Genomic DNA, 18,495 nt, shown 5'->3' on the forward strand with positions numbered 1-18,495 from the left:
AAAGTGTGTGGTAGAAAGCTTAACTCCATTAGAGCCACATGACATCGGTGTGCGATATTTGCTAATGTACACATTTTAAGAATATCATTATTATTGCTATTGTTATTGATTCAGTATGATGCCAATTGGCATCAAAATGCATTTTAGGGTTAACGTTGTGAACAACAAAAGTTAAAGATGTAAAGATAAAGTACAATATGTTAGGATTAGTATTGTAGTAAACTATATTTTATTGTAAATCATGTTATTCTAATTCTTTTATTAATTGGTTAATTTTTCATGCGTAAATGTGTATTAAAAGTTATCCGTAGTTCAATAATTTCCATAATGCCAATTAGTTATTACTGTATGGTTGAAAGTAGAAAAAGTAAAGTACAAACCCATTAGGGGATAGTTTAGACTTACTTTGAATATCTAATGAAGCTTCCACAATTATCTTTTCCTGGTATGCATACCTTTGTCGCTGGCTTGATTCTTCATGCAGGAACAGTTCTAATTTATAACATGTGAACTTTAAAATATCTATTATATTCAGAGTATATCATTTTTTTACACTTCCGTTTGCATTGTTTTTGGGTGTTGAAATCTATGTATTTTTAGTTTCTTGATACCAACATTACTGGGTAAAATCTACTGGCGCCAAAATTTACGTCTTTCTCTATTTTCAGTCTCCGGTCCATTATCATACCTCACGAACCTCCCTAGCTTCAAACCTCTATGATTACCCACTCACCCTCTGAAAGAAAAAAATAAGTAATGTAGTAATCAATATATGTATCTCCAATATTAGAAGTATATTTCACACATTTTAATTGGCAAACTGAAAATATTGATTAAGGTTTTTTTGTAAGTTCTAAACCTATATGCGCTTATGCGTTTAAAGCAACATTAATTTCAGAAACCCATAATGATAATCAAATCAATAACAATTATTGGAACTAGAGTGTAGAATAAATTTTGTATGTTATAATGTATAGTAGAGAAGCGGTACATGGATTTCTTTTCCCCTCAGCTTTTATTTATTTATTTATTTATTTACAAATGGTTCAGATACAGATCAATGTCCATTTTACACTGAAGCAATGTAACAACGTATATAAGAACAAAATGAAAGAAAAATTTAAAAAACAAAAAATACATAATTATTACAAAAATACATAAATACATTAAATATACATAGAATATGTACCATATTTACAGAGACTTTAACTTGTTTTTAAAACGATTTTCAGAGTCAAAAGTATCAACATCTGACAATAAACTATTATACATTGATGCCAGCCTGAAGTATAGGGAACGTTGCATAATTGATAATCTGGGCGTTACATACGTAAGTAACGTTTGACTGCGAGTAAGACGAGAAGGTACGCGAAAATTTAGAACGGAGACCAACAATTTGGAGTTAATTTTCCCATTGATAATTTTATGGAGCAACAGCAAGTCCGCCACCATACGTCGAGTAAGTGGAGTCTTAATATTGAGTTTGTTTAGGAGCTCTGTTTTATTAAAACTAGGCACACTTTGTTTGACAATGGCAAGAGAAAAAGTTAAGGACAGAATAAAATGGGATAAGTTTGAAGCACCGGCCATATTTCATATCGGTGAGTAATATTCGATTTTAGAAGATACAAAAGCTTTGAAGGAAATACTGAGTGATTTGAGATCGCGAATTAGAATAACCAGTATCATAGCACTCTTAACAGTAAAGGTGATGTGATCAGCAACTAAAAGTTTTTCATCGATCAATACTAAGGGATCTTTATGTGAAGCGACTATTTCGATAGGACTGTTATTAATGCAATATTTTTTTCTTCAAAGAAATACTAAGAGTACAAAATTTTTGAGGGTTTGGTTTTAAATTCCAAGTCGTACACCAGTCTATAAGTTTAGTAAGAATTTATTGAAGTAGTAGGGCATCATCTATGGTAGATATTTTATGGAAAATTTTACAATCATCAGCAAAGAGAAGAATATTCGTAGATGGTAAACATAAGAAAGAAGGGAGATCATCCATGTAAAGAAGAAACAGCAGAGGTCCTAAAACACTACCGTAGGGAACTCCAGAAGGAACTGGAACAAATTTGGATGAAGCATCTGGCATAACAACACGTTGCATGCGATTAGTAAAATAATCCTTTAGTATAAACAGGAATTTGTCATGAAGATTAAATCTGTTGGATAGCTTGTAAAGAAGTATATGGGTGTAAATTTTGTCGTAAGCTTTGCAGAAATCTAAGTATATTACAACCAGTTGAGAGGTTTCTGAAATACATTTTATAGCATGAATAAGAAATTCTGATAGGTTGGTGAGACATGATTTCTATTGCAGGAGACCATGCTGTGCAATGTTCAAATAAAGGACTGTGAACTTGTATAGTCTGTCATTAATGATTTTCTCGCGAAGAATTGACAACGGAGAGAGAAGAGAAATGGGTGTATAGGGACATACATCAGTTTTAGTGCCAGATTTATAGATTGGAATAATGTTAACTTGTTTCTAAAGTTGGGGAAAAAGCCTCCTCTAAAACATCTATTGAATAAAAAAGCCACTGGATAAATAATTGATGTGGCTGTATTGCGAAGGAAAGTTGCAAAAATATTGTCTGGACCAAAAGCACGATGGTCAGGTAGAGCTGACAAGAGTGACTTGACTTCAGCGGGCGTAGTAAGAATCGAGGATAGGGAATGCGAACATACAGCTTCAAGAGCAGAAAGAGTATTTGGTACTGTCTGGGTGGAGAAATTTCTGTAAAAATGATCATTAAATGTTTCAGCTCTGTGTTCTAGAGTAATAGCGCTGCCATCATAGTTGACGTTCATGGGTATACTGGTTTTATTTATCCTTGGATTAATGAAAGATTAGAAGCTGTTAGATCTCGAACAAAACGAAGTTACAATGTTGGAACTATAAATATTGTATTTTTCTAAGTAGGAACTTGGTGTATCGACGACTTTGCGAGAAACTATTGTAAGTAAACTGATTTGGATCTTGTTTCCATAGTTACGTCGCGAGCTTCTTGTTTCTCAGAGTAGACCGAATCTCAGCATCAAACCAAGAAGAGAATTTAGATGACTTTTGTGGTTTTTGAGGAACAAAGTCTTCGATAGCAGCTAGAAAGGTATTAGTAAGAAGCCTTGTAGCATTATCGATACATTTTCCAACAAACAGCATGGGAAAAGATCTAAGGCACGGCAGATATCATCCCATGGTGCCTTCTTCCAAAGTCTATTAACAAGTTTCGCAGGGCTAGAATTTCTGTTAGAAGTTCGTATGTCAGGACAAAATGTATTATCAAATGAATAATGGTCACCAGAGAAAAAATTCATACGTGGAGTTAAATCAATTTCATTTAAAGAGGAGACAACATAGTCTAGGTTATTATCCCTGCGCGTATTGGACACATATTGAAGTAAAAACAGACCATGAATAAATATATCCAAAAAGCAGTCATCATTTCCACACTTACCAACCTCCATATCAGGTGATATTAAATCAAGGGACAAATTAAATTCGCCCATTAAAACCACATCACCTAATGAGAGGGCTTTAGTAACATTAATTTCAACCCATATCATTTCACAATTTCTAATTAGGTAGTGGTGTACTTTACTGGTCCATTTATTATTCACACAAACTATAACATCACCACCCCGAGAGGATTCACGATCCTTTCTATATATGTTAAAATGAGATGAAAATGGAAGTTCTTCATCTTGTGCAAAAGCATTTAACCACGTTTCGGTGAAAACTAGGCAGTCATACAGCACTAATCCAGTTTTGTGAATTTGACAGTACATTAACTTATCCTTTATACTCCTAATATTTTGATGATAAACAGAAAAATCAACACTGCTATTTAATGGCCAAGGTTTAGCTGACTGTCACCATTTAGAAGGACCAAAAACAATAAATGAAGATTCATAGCAGTGGGTGAGAGAGTTTCATTTCTTCTGCAAGTTGGCCGAGCACTAGTCGAGTTACATAAAAAAAAAAAGTTACATGCGAAGAGAAAGCATTAAAAGCAAAAACTCTGTGATTCATGCTCAGAGCATCATAAAAAGTTCTATACAGGTTTATGCACATAGTACTAAACTACAATAAAGATTTCTTCTTTCTCTATGGGTTTGCACCTTCTGCGCAGAGCAGCTTGGAGACGGAACGGAATCTTCTGCTCAGAGCTAATTTCTCTACGGGTTTGCACTTTCTGCGCAGAGCAGCTTGGAGACGGAAGGGAATCTTCTGTTCAGAGCAGAATTCTCTATGGATTTGCACCTCCTGCGCAGAGCAGCTTGGAGACGGAAGGGAATCTTCTGTTCAGAGCAGCGCGGGAACAGATAAGAACATCCCGCCCAGATCAGTGCTTACCTCCTGCCCAGCGCAGGGTGGAGATTGGTAAGGTTAGGGAGCCTTGCTCGCTCAGAGCAGCTTAGAGAGAAAGGTAAAAATCTATCAGCTGGAACTGACGTCTTCTGTCCCGTGACATGCTGTTTTATAGCCGAATTTAAAGGCGGTGCCTGTGAAGGGTTTGTAGGGGTCTCTACGAGACTCTCCATGTTCTCTTTGTATTTCTTCGGAGAAGGCATTCGGCGGCTCCTGTAATCCTTATGGAGAAGCACGTGTCGTTGTTTATGGATATGACAGGAAATTGCAATATTTATATACTCTTATAAAATTCTTTTTATGTTTGATAATTACTATGTCCAATAACACATAGCATATAAAATGCAACTAAGATATGGAAAAGGAGTGGAACTATTAAGTTTAATTTCATTAAAATTCTTTGGTTCTTCAGCTAAAATCCTTCGTCGCTGACGCCTAATATCACGCTTTACAGTCTCAGTGTTTGGAAACGTTGCCCTTTGAACTTCCGTAGAATTTTAAAAGGATTACTAGTTCCAACTTCTCCATTTTTGTTCGAGCTTTGTTACATATTTCTATCTCCACGCATTCCTTTAATGTTTTCAGTTAATGGCTTGGGGTTATGATTATGTCCCGGGCGAGCCATCGTCCCTCCCGCTATGGATATAATATATAATAAAACTAATCATTTCTGAGAAATCATTTCACTTCAATAATAAACATTTTTATAACTTCAAGCTTTAATAGAGGATCTATAACTAGTAGATTCTCTGAAGTTCCTTAGACTAAACAATAACTAGGTGTGGTTAGGTAATGTCATTTTCAAAAGCCGCCAGGAATGAAAAGTATAACTGAAGCGATCATTGGTGGAAAGATCACCTTTGCTATCACCATTTTTATGTCAATTGCAAATCGAGCGGTCATGTTATCAGTTTCTTTCTTCATAACATATTTATATCCAGTGAATAAGAACTTCCTCTTTCCCGGTAAACTTTATAATGTAAACTGTAAAATATCCCATCTAAAAAATTACATAATTTATAACCACTGTATAATTAGCAATATAGAGAGCTCTTGTGGGATTTTGTCCTACAACTGTTCATAGGAACTTTAAATAAAGTTTTAGGGTGGTATTCAGAGAGAATTCGTTAATGAAGGCTTTGTCACGGACTAGTTAGTGGCATACTAGCTCTTTACTAAGGAATGTGTACTTTTTGGTATTTAGAGTCTACTTTGAACACAAGTTAAAAGTTGTTTGGGTATGATTAAGTAATATAACTTCAATGCATCCGGTAAGAAAAATAAATGTGGCAACTACGGAAAAGAAGACGTGCGCATGGGTAGTCTGTAACATTAAAATACATGAAATACGAAATCGAATTGTGTCGCACACTCTAAACCGGTGCTAAATGGGTACCCTCTGCTCTATATTAATTACTCACATGTGATTAACATCGTCAACTACTACGTCCTAATCAGAGACTCTGAATTAGGGGTGTTCGATAAGGCTGAAGACCTATCGGACTTCGGGAGTGAAAATTTATCGAGTTGTCATCGGTTACTCGAAACCGTTCGAGCATTTGAAATTATCGAAGTTTCGGGTATTATCGAAATTTCGAGTATTATCGAAGTTTCGGATATTATCGAAATGTCGAGTATTATCGAAGTTTCGGATATTATCGAAATTTCGAGTATTATCGAAGTTTCGGGTATTATCGACATTTCGAGTATTATCGAAGTTTCGGGTATTATCAACATTTCGAGTATTATCGAAGTTTCGGGTATTATCAAAAGTAGTGATGAACAGTTCGGTTCCTTCACCTCTCCAATGATTTCTTTTTGCAGGCAAACTATTCAAACAACTTTTTTCATCTGATAAGTTATTGTAAAGTTGTATTGTCGAAATCATATGTACCATTATTTTTCTGCCTGTCCCGTTATTGGCGCAATCGCCAAAGTGACTATTAGTAGACTAATGTTGTCTTGGATTCCAATTCCATTCGGGTGATGCATGTTTTCTCTTCCTCTTTCTCTCTTCTGACCGACTGCTTAAACCTTGTAGAGATCAATGGGGAAAAAACTTTTCCTTCACTACATTGCTAAGGAGAGAAGTTTTAAACTGAACACTCTGCGTATATGTAATACATATTATATACAACTATGATAACCTCTAATACATCGTTTCTTTCGAACACTCCGATAATCTCGAACTTTTCTAAATATTCAAGCAACTCGACAAATGCGATCATATTGATATATTTCTTTATTTGCTGCTTTCAAACAATTCGAGATTCTCGAACAGTTCGAGTGTTTCGAAGTTGCCTAATGTTTCCTATATTTCGAGAGTCTCGAACATTTCGGGAGTCTCGATCATTTCAAGAATCTCGAACATTTCGAGAGTCTCAAACATTTCGGGAGTCTCGAAAGTTCGATAATTCGATAAAATTAAAATTTTTTATCGATGAAACGGTTTTGAAATTTTATCTAATTGTTATCGATTACTCGATTATCGGAACAGCCCTACTCTGAATACACTTATGATAACCATCCGTTAGTCAAACTCGTAGTAGGGCTTCAATCAGACGTCAAAACGACTCTGCATAATGCCCTTAGTTTCTACCTGTTTTGAAACAAGTTGTTTTGTCCTTCTGGAGTACCATCTGTAAATATTGTGTGATTCGCTTCTACGTAACTGTCCAAAAGAGGATTTGCTTCTTGTTTACTTTTTCCTGAGTTATGACAAATTAAATTGTAATTACATGTCATTCTTGTGGAAAGTACGTTCATTAAAAATAATATCCAAGCGCAATATCTCACATTTTGTTTTTACCGCCACCTAGATAAGATTTTCTGTGGAGAAACCTGATGAGAATTAATACAATAAGCCTTCTCTGTAATAAGCGCTGAGAATAAGAGCTTGGTATGTGGGTTTCGTCTGCAATTCTTAGTAATCACGAAACATATCTCATCGTCCAAATATTCTTAATAAAATAGAAAACTAAAATCACAGAATTTTAAGGAATTGGTTAAAGTTTAGTTATTATATGGAAGCTCGAAACCCGCACAAAGAAAAGGCTTTTTGCGTGTATGTTGGTGAGGTTAAAATAAAATATAGAAAGTCACTAATAGAGACAGCTATTGCAAGGAGGTAGGAGGAGACGATTTGCATTCGTAACTCTGATCAGTGGCGGCTCGTACTGTCATTAACAAAGCGTGCTACAAGATATATATATATATATATATATATATATACGTGTATTTACCCACTGAAGGCGGAAGTTGATATCCATTCTTTGATTCTTAATGCTGGCAAACTTTTATATCACCCTGAAGTTGAAATCTAGCATGTTGTTGATCAAACATTTTTCTATCGAAAGCATGGCAAGGGCAGTTAACCTTCCTGACCTACGGAAATTTCTCACGAATGTCTTAATTCTCTTTAGAGACGAAAAGCATCTCTCAGACTCTGCTGTGGACATTGGTATGGTCACTATTATTTGCAAAAGGGTTGTTGTTTCGCTAAAATTGTCCTGTAAGTTGTTTTAAAAGATAAGCTGACAGAACCAAAACCTCAGTGCGAAGTCACTGCTTACCTAACATTGGGTAGCTTTCAACCGCAGTGTCCAGAATATGTTTCGGAAAGATCACTAAAATTTGCAGAATTCAGAAATTTGGCGGCATCCAAATGGCTTGTTTTCTCGAATCGATTTCGCGTATCCGCAGAAATGCAATCACATACTTCTTTGGCATTGGATACTCTGCAAGATATAATCCGCCCACATTTGTTTTCACCAACTGTTGGAAGGAACATATCACTTGTCCTAATATTGTCTGTGTCATTCCGAATTTTCTCAATGGCTTCAATGAAATATTTAAGTGCTGTTTGTACTTTATGGTAGGCCTGCACTGAATTTGATTATAGAAAATATTCACATGCGGCATTATTTTGTGAAAGAATTCTAACCAAAACATGAATTCCCTGTGTTGGATTTCTCTAGGTCTGAAAAGCACTCTTTCGAAACATTTTAATTTTCATAAACGGAATTGACGGTTCGTGACTTGAAATTCCATTGAGTAGCTGACCCACTCGGAATACATCGTACAGCCACTTTTCCAAAACAGATATCAAATTTAATTGGTTAATAATGGGCGTAGTGTGCCAAAGGAAATTCTTTAATTTTAGATTGTAGGCCTACGCCATTAATTGATCCTTTATTACCGATGCCCCATTAAATGTATGTGCTATAATTTAGCTACGATCTGAATCTGTGTCAAAAATGTCCAATTCATTTAATATACATTCCCGACAATTCTGGGCTCCCGGACCTTTAGGATTAAAGAAAATAAAAAAGAGAAGAAAAGAGAGAACCAAGCGGCGAGCGCCGCCAGTAAGCAGAAGAAGAAAGCGAGAAAGAGGAATTGGCGCTTGCGCAGAATGTCTTCGGGCTCAACCTAACTCAACACGGTGGAAGCTACTCTGGGTGTAAAAAAAGGAAAGTGGACAAGGCATATTGAGATCTTTGCTCCATGCTAGAGATATATTTGTTGAGTAGGCTTGTATAGTTCAAGCGGGCTCCATTCAATATAGCCCGTTCGGTTCGTTAGTACAACTTTCACACTGCTGAAGGCGCTGATAATCGCGCTCCACGCTTGAAAAAGATCGTCATGGGAAAGTTCTGTACTTTGTTAATTAACGAACAGTTTAAATAAATGAATAGATGAAATTTTTTTGAACTAAAATTAGTCTAACACAAATACACAAACATAGGAAGCATGCTGTAGCCCGGTAGCCCTACGTCAGAAACCGCTACTGACTCTGATGCTTTATCTGTTTTTAAGAGTCGGCGGGACTCAAGTGATCTTGACAAATCGAAGATATCAGCCGTACAAAGTGTTTCCTTATTTTGGCAACAGATGGGGTTGTTGCTGAAATGCCGTCAAAGCAAATGGCACCCCTCCTTTTCCTTCTTTTCCCCTGCATGTGGTCAAATTGAACAGCGCAGGAGGGGGGTGGTTACGGCTGCAAATAAGACAGAAGAGTGAAATTCCCTGTTTTGGCTAAAAGAGAAACAGAACTGAAGAAAAAATAAAGAGGGACGAACATGATATCAGCCCTCAGCCCCGTGTCTAGAGAGCCACTCAAATATCTACAACGATCACAAACATACCATAGAGAACTAAAGCACTTGTCGCCTGTCTCTTCCTCAAAGGATTCTACCTATGGTAAATAATAGAATAGTGCGAGAAGAGTCTGATATAAAATGAAGAATCATGCCAATATTAAAAAAAAAGAAAAAAGAAAACACGGGAGAGTCGATATTCTAATTTATTTAGAGCCTTCGTGGTTTAAAAAAATGGAATTGAAAGGCAGATAACCCAGTCAAAGATCTGAAATGTATTGACAATGTGACTCTTTTTTAGTGGAATCCACTTCCTTATTTTTATTTATTTATTTTTTTTTTCTCAAAATATGACTACTGGATTTACCCTCTCACCTTCACATTCGATACCAGTGGCCGACAATCCTGAGTTTTTCCTATCACAACAGGAAAGGGCCGCAATGTTACATTCAGCCTTGGGGACCGGCTTAGAAGGACAGGAGGGAGCATATGTCCCGCTTGATGTTAGTTTTTATTTGGGGAAATAGACCACTTCATTAACAATATAATTAAAAGATATGTCACCTTCTTCAGGAAGGTATACTCATGTCCAAAATTATTGTCGCATATCTATAAATATATTGTTGTAGGAATATAATTTGATAACGAATTCATCCGGTATTTCTTATAATGTTAGTATGTGTACAATCGGCAGAGACATGTATGTGGCAAATTTCATGTCAAACGAGCAGTAAATAAGAACAATAAAACGAAAATAAAACTTTCGTGTCCATTTAGCAACATTTTGTTTTACTCATTCTAATTTTCGTATTTATAAATATTTTCCTATGAAATTTACCACATATACATTTCCCAATTGTACACATAGTATCAGTATTAAAAGTACCCAGCAAAATCATTATTATACTCTTACAAGAAGATAGTTATAGATATGCGACAATCATTTTGGACATGAGTGTACAATGACGTAACAGGTGTTTGTTTCAAACATTGAATAAGTGTTCGTATAAATTGAACTTATTTCCTAACGTCATAGAACTAAGAACTGTTGCAGAGCGACGTAAGTCCGGTGACAATACAATATTCCATTGTTACTTTCATACTTTGCAATATATCTATTTATATTAAAAGCAAATTTTAATGTTTTTTATTTTCAACTTCTTTATCCTAAAATAAATAATAGTCTTTAACCAGCCCTGGTTTCCCTGGTTGCATATCACTTTAGGATTTGGAAAATGTGTCCAACGAATAAAAAAATGATAAAACACCTTTTAAAGACATTCTATTGTTAATCAATTCGCAATAAAAAGTTAAAAATAATTTTGTTTATGCAAGACTAAATAAAAAGAATGGGGTGTGTTATTTTAAGAATTTATAAAGTAACTTTAAGCCTGTGTTAGAGTGCATCTCATTTTTTTTAAGTCATGCATAAACAAAATTGCTTTTTACTTTTAAGTGCGACTTGATTAATGAAAGAATTTCTTTAAAATGTTTATTATTATCTTTTTTATTATTGTTAATGTTTCCATCCTTGGCATAAGGTGTTTATTTTGGTAAGGTACCGTATGATGCGTTTCTACACTACTAGGGTATATTAAAATTTAGTTTCCTATGCGTTACTACATACATTAAAGAGCACCTTTTTTTTTTTTTTTTTTTTAAGAATTACTACCGAATATAGAGTGTTTCTCCGCTAATAAGAGGGAGACAGATTGAGGGTACCAAACACCCCTACCCTTGATTGAGAAATATTTAGGTGTCGACACTGATGAGCAACATCTACATTTGAATTTGGGTGTTTTATGGGCTTTAGACAATTGATTCAGACCGGGATACATGGGGTACGGAATGTTGGAAGCAAGTAGTCCAGTCCCTAGTTTGAATGCCTGGAATGAGTAAGGACTCTTCCCCCTTGGTAAAACCTTCCAGAATTGGAAGCAAGTAGTCCAGTCCCTAGTTTGAATGCCTGGAATGAGTAAGGACTCTTCCCCCTTGGTAAAACCTGCCAGAATTGGAAGCAATATCAAAGAAACACTGCTTCGAAAAGAGAGAGAGAAAACATGCATAAATAGATAGTCAGAGTCGGATTTAGGTTTAGTGGGGCCCCAAGCTGTTTAAGGTAATGGGGCCCTTTATGTGTCCAGATGAACATAGGCACCCTACATACAGAAATAAAGAAACTAGAGATAATTTAGGAAGCAGACTAGCAGAAGGAGCCCCATTAATTACATGGAGCACCATGAATGTAGGCTACACAGTAGGAAGCACTTGCTACGTATATTAAATTAATTTTTTTTTTAAATTTTCTTATATTGTAGAAATGTATATCCAGTTTTTCTTTAGATTTTGGAGCCCCCAAGAGAGCAGGGCCCTAAGCTATAGCTTGTTTATGCTATACGTAAATCCGGCACTGTAAATAGTATACATATACAGGTGCGAATCCAAGAGTGGCTATAGAGGCTATAGCCCCCCCCCCCCCCTTGACGCTCAGGTTTACACTGGATAAAATGGGCTTCAATTCTGTTTACTCTGGATAAACAGGCAAACTATGGTTTAGCTCCTCCCTTGATCATATCCTGGATCCGCCACTGTATATATATATATATATATATATATATATATATATATATATCAAGGCCGGCCTTAGACCGATTGCTCCCAATCGGGCCCCGCGCTAGAGTCGTCTACTCTACTGTCCAGTCTCTAATCTACTCTCCAGTACCGTTTTAACAGTATATTAGGCTCAAAGCAAACAAGTGTGTTGTGGTCCCTATGACTAAATTTTGCTCCTAATACACGCCATTATGTTCGCGAGGCCCCCAGTCAGGTGAATCTGTTCTGCTACTCTCGGTTATCAAGTACACACAACAGCATATTACAATACAGGTATATCCATGGACTCTACAAGGGAAGGTATTGCATCTCCCTAACAAGTAAATGAATAGTTTATATTGCTTCCGGGCATAAGCAAATATTTTCTGAATTTAATGCTGCAGTAGTTTCTTTAGTTTTTTTTATGTTTATAACTTCTGTTGTAAAAATAGATCTTATGTCTAGGGAGTATCTTACACACCTTAACACTCCCCTAAATTTCCTTACACGCATCCCTGGGCGTAAAAATATTGTTTTCTTTGAGTTAGTGTAAAAATGTATATCATTATTCTGGGTGGACACCCTTTTTATTTTGAACATCCCACTAAGTAAAAGTTCCTGGCGTTTTTACTGATTACGTCATGTGATACTACCGAGATGGTATCAAATAAATCAGCCTCAGTGCGAGCTCTTTGCATATCCTTTCTCTTATTATATTGTATTTATATTAAAAATTCAAAACCATAAGACAAACTTTGCCCTCTCCTGCAAAAAATCCCGTAGATTTTTTTCTTTTGAAAAATGAAGTCAGGAAAAACAAATGTATACTAGTTCATACTGAATAGGTGGCTGCTTATGAAGGTTTGTGTTCTAACTAGAAGAATCTAATGGAAAATATGTCATTCATCTGCAATCAGTTCCTTGAAGTTTGTAATCCTTTCATCACCATTTCATTTTGTCTACGGTCGATGACGATTTCAAGCTGATTATACCTTTCATAAGTAGTTACCTACGATGTTCTCACTAGCGTACATTAGGTTTCCCTGACTTCAATTGTTTTCAAAAAGATACAGCTGTTAAGGAATCTTTGAACCAACTAATTTATATCAATGTGTATTTCAGTATGTCTTACAAATATAAACTTATGGAAACATAGACTGCACCACTGTATTTCTCAAGTTTACCCCAATTTGATATATTACATGCGACCGCCTTCCTATTAAAAAGAAAATAGAAGTTAAGTGAGACACAAGATAGCAGCCATGATAAGCATACCCTCAAATAGATGTCTACTTCCCCCGGTGTCGGTTAATGTGGTTTTGGTTTTCATCCGTTTACCCGTTTTACAAATATAACGAAAATTTCAAATTTAAAACGCATTGTTATGGCTTGTTCTGGTCAGTCAGGTTTTTCGCCACTGCGGCCATCTTTATGGACAGAAGCACTTTAAATTTTGCTTACGCTCGTTTCTTGATATTCTACATTTCTCTGCCAAGTTGGCCAAGAAACTAAATTTCGACATCGATAAGTTCACTTGTAAGAGATGAAAACTATGAAATACTGGTACAGAACCTTCTTTAAAAATTGCGAAGCGCAAGGGTGAAACATGTATTTTAAAAATTCATTCACTGTCTGTATTGACATTTGAGTTAGACCATATATATATATAGGCTCTACATACCTTGGTGCAAATTAGTTATAAACCCGGTGCCCCACAAAATGTTCCCAATCGGGCCCCGCACCACCTAAGGCCGGCCTTGATGTATATAATATGTGTGTGTGTCTTATTGTACGATGGAAGCTGATGAAAGAGCTCTATATTATTCTTGATCTTTTTGGCAGGTAAACAAGGAATATTTCGGGGATTAATCTACCCTAAAGATTATAATAATGTATCTTATCTTTTCTCTTGCATGTATATTCTCAGTCCTGCAGGAAGTTTTCATTTCTTTCTTGGAATACATAAACGAAGACTGGTTCGGCTTCTCCTTCACAAATCTTTGTCGAAAAGTTGACTTCCTAAATTACTTCTCATAGAAACCATCTAGAAATACACTCTACTGCTGAAACAGAAACCATCAACTAAAGAGGTCATAAATTTTCCCATTCCTCGTGTTTGAAGTTCCCGTTCTTCACAATGAGTTACTTCCTCCCGCCCCTGTTAAGAAGTTCAAAGTAGGTCTTCAAAAGAACTGACTCCCGCTGAGAAGGAAAGTGGGATGAGGAATGACTATAGTGCCATCTAGCAGTTAGACGGCCAAGTACGTGAACACGAAAAAATCTGATTTCTGTAGATTCAATGATGAAGGATATAATTTCTCATCGATTGTGTAATGGATGTATTTGGAAACAGCGAAAAAATAGTACAGTAGCGCACAAATACAAAGATAGTACTCCATTCCCAAAAAAGTCCGAAGTTTTTAGCTCTTTTCCTTACTGTAAAAAAACAGAAGATTTTCCCCCCTAATTTTGATCATTTTCTTATTGGAATTTGGATTATAATTATCCGTATTTATAAGACGAAAATATCACGCACAGAGTTCAAATTGCACCTTTAAAATGAGATGCATCATATTGAGTGAGCTATTGAGACATTTTTGCAAAACAACGAAGTGAAACCATGATTTCCCTAAAAAATGATTGAGATCCCATGTTAAATTGAACACCAATATTCCGGCCGCTGTGCCTCACTCCTTCTTCCTCTTAAGACAGGGATGCAAATAACCACTCGCTCGGGCCGAGTTGTTCATCGGTACGGGCGAGCTTTTAATATTACTATTATTTATTGCAAAGGTAAGTAAATGATTTCTATTGTGGGGTGTGGGCTAGAAAAATTTTGTTGCTTATATGCATCCCTGGTTTTAAGACATTCACAACTATTTTATTTTAAATTAGAGATACCTTTGATGACGTCAGAAACTTATCTGAAATAAACAAAGCGAGGCTATCGTAAATTTACATCGAACATTTGTTCCAGGGAAACAAATGAACAACGAATTTAAGTATTATCAACCTCAATTTCGCCAGATGGCGAGTAATGGTTCATAGTAGTAACGTTCATGCTGAATTGGGCGAGGGATAAACTGTCGGGAAATCGTCAGAAATTGGCGAATCTTTTGAATAGACGAGGAAATATACTGAGCGGAAACAGGAACGAAATGTTTGTGTCTGACGCCAATATTTTCAGTTCAGATATTGTGAAATTAAGTATCATCAACAGAGAGGGAGCGAGCTATAGTTTGGATGCTGCACCTGGTTTCACCGTAGAGAAAGTAAAATCAATGGCATTATGCCACTTCTATAACCCACAAGATGCTATGAAAGCAGTTGCAGATTACAAGCTTGTGTTGGTATCGGAGAGGAGAACATTAGATAACGATAACTCGGTTCTGAGTGAGGGACTTAAAGAAAATGGTATGTAGCTTCAGAAATGCAAGAGATTAAATATGAATAATAGTAATGTTTATTTCGTGTAGGCTTTTTAAAAATTTGTACTGGCACTAATATGCGTCTTTTATTTACAATGCTGCATGCAGATAGAGTTTTAAAATATATATATAAAATTTATCTCCATAGACTTGCAAGCTTTGAAGTGAACAGTGCGATGTTCTACTCGCAACTTCTTGCAATACTTTTCGTTTAGTCCTAGGGAGCCAAAAAACATTACATTAGAAGACGTAAATTCATTTGAGATGCGGAATTGAATTGAACCACCGAATCTTGATTTCAGTATATTGTGGGACGATTGTTCAGTACCGGTATAGATCAAACACATTCGAACTAACAAGATCAAGAAATGGAAATGTCTTTCAATCTCCTAACAGTGGTATTCAGGGCCGGATTTCCCAATAGGCCCGGGCCTATGGGCGCAAGCTCCCAGGGGGCGCACGGCCGAGAAAAAAATTTAAAAAATATCTAGAAATAAAAATAATTAACCATAACTTAACATATTTTTTGAATTGATTAAAAAAAATCAGGCTAATAAAGCATTCTGATTTTGAAGTTCATTGGAACAAATAATTGTTGGTAAAGTTCACCAATCTTTTGTTAATACATTAACGGTATTTTGTTAAGCCCAGAACCAAATAAATTCCTCAAAAAACTTGCAATGATAAAATTGCATCGTGGAGTGATGTTTAAGAAATTAACGTATAGGCCTGATATAATTTTTAATAAAGGTTTTTAGGAAAGTAACTTTAACCAGACTAGGGGGCGGAAAAAATTATTGGGCCTAGGGGCGCCAAAATGCTAAATCCGGCCCTGGTGGTATTTATGATTTTCAACCAATATTTCTCGAGAAAATTTTCATTGAAGATCATCTGCACTATGACCATTATTGGAGTGCAGACGTTGTTGTATTTGGTCTTAAACTAATTTCATCAGGGAAGAATAGAATGGAATTTAGGTATGCATACTTGAATTATAACTTGTTCCTTCAGGAAATGAACTATTGTCTTGTAAATTATTTCATACGGGAGTTGCATTCATGGGTGCAGATTCACTTCAGGAGGGCTTAACCATTGTGTAACATGCTTCGTGCGAACGTATGTTGTAAATACGACAGCATTTGTGCCGTATCGCCGGGCCACTTTGAAAGCTGAAGATAAGCACCAAAATGTATTGCATTCGGTTATATTTTGTTGCATTATATTAAGTTAGTTACATTTGACTTGCATAATTACTTTAATACGGATCCATAGTATAAGTATTAGTAGTAGTAGGAGCAGGAGTATGAGTAGTAATAGTAGTAGTAGGAACGGGTTAGAAGCCCGGCAGGGGTTCGGTGGGTTTTGTTCTTGACATGAAATGGGCAAATGAAAGACTTGCCAAATTTTTTCTGAACATTTTACAATTTATGGGTCCGTATAGTAAAACAAGTGTACCTCTCCGCGAAATAGTCCATCCGCCTCCACATACAGTCCGCTAACAACATCAAAAACTAACAGCAAATACAACCACTTTCTTAACTTTTATTATTCCCCTTCCTGCCTTCTACTCATTCTTCCTCACAAACTTAAATGAATTCTTTTATTGACCCGGTAAATTTCCTAAAATTGGTCCGGGGATACGGCACTTAACCCAAAAGACAGTAAAAATCTCTGACCAGCCTCTGTTAGATGCAACTAAGAAGCGTGAACGCTATCTAGCCGAGTCGGGGCAAATTACTAGTTAGCCCGGACGGGGTGCTTCCGAATGAAACAGGCGCGTGAGCGATGGTGTGTATCCGCGTAAAGGATGATAGTGAGAGAAACTGTCTTCCTTATATTACTAGATAACTCACGTGTCAAATAGCTTTATCATTACAGGTCTTGAATGAAATTTAGTGTTTCCCCCAAATCCATCGATGGCTTCGGATCTGATACTGTGAATTATAGTGATTCACTCCAAACATCATTGGTATGCATATATCCACCGTCGCTGACGTGCCTGCTTCCTTCGGGCGCACCTTCTCACTAGTGCTTGAGCCCTTCTACTGCGCTCTTTCTTGACTCGGTTAGATAGCATTTGTGCTTTTTATTTAGAGCGTTCACCTCCGGTGCTTGGGGTCCCTGGTTGGATCCCAGCTCGCGCCGTGTGGATTTTGTGGTGGACAAACACCGTGGATTTTCTCGGGTTCTCCCACTTTCTTCATTCCACCATTTCACTCATTATCACCGTCTCCTTTAGCCTAACCGGCATAACAGTGGGACCTTAAAGATTTCATTTCATTTTTTTTCGTGCTTTTTATTGGCCGATAGCACAAGTTTTTCGTGTTTTATGGACAGTTTTTTAAGCCGTACGCCCATAGTGTATTTATATCATGACTACATCACAGTTACAAGTAACGAACCGTAATCAGTACCTAATAGTTTGGGGGAAAAACTAAATGATACTCCAGATCTTAGTTAACACATTGCATCTACGTTCAGTTCATTTTAAATGTAAGTATTATATTCAGTTACGTCAAATCGAAAATAAGCTTGTAAGTGGCTTGTAACATGTTGGAAGATGCTTAAGAGCTTAGGCAGACTAAATAATACAAGAATATCCTACTTATAATGGAAGATCTTGTTCTATGATTGTTTTCAAGTAATAACTTGAATGTTTTAGTATTACAGTATATCCCACATGTAGCCCTGAAATTAACGAATGAGATCATTCAGTTTTACGTCCCGCGACAAGTTCGTGTAGGGTAAAGAAGACGGTTATAATAAGAATGAATGCAATGGTGAAATGAAGAAACATTTAACTATAGAACTAAAATAAGCATACCATTGGCTTTTTGTAAAAATTTGCTATTAAAATGGTGTCACATGATATGTTTTTCATTTTTCAAAATTTCACTTTAATTCAAAATGGCGAATTTCAAGATGGCTGCCGTCCAGGTTACCCTTACCGTACCACTTCCCTCTAGGCCTAATTGTATTACCGAAGCTTTTATCT

At 36.3% G+C, this 18,495-nt stretch overlaps 1 protein-coding gene across 1 annotated transcript in view; it reads left to right on the forward strand.

The window, feature by feature from the left end:
* Window positions 1-15,084: 15,084 nt before the first annotated feature.
* Kpc2 (Kip1 ubiquitination-promoting complex subunit 2) overlaps window positions 15,085-18,495 on the forward strand; it is a 68,265-nt gene continuing 64,854 nt past the window's right edge. Inside the window, exon 1 of the mRNA XM_081743967.1 lies at window positions 15,085-15,486. Within this exon, the coding sequence (XP_081600093.1) occupies window positions 15,132-15,486 (355 nt within the window). The 5' untranslated portion in view covers window positions 15,085-15,131. The remainder of the gene's footprint in view (window positions 15,487-18,495) is intronic.

Source organism: Thermobia domestica, chromosome 2 (assembly GCF_964235325.1).
Source record: "Thermobia domestica chromosome 2, izTheDome1.hap1.1, whole genome shotgun sequence".
In the NCBI taxonomy this organism is placed as follows: domain Eukaryota; kingdom Metazoa; phylum Arthropoda; class Insecta; order Zygentoma; family Lepismatidae; genus Thermobia; species Thermobia domestica.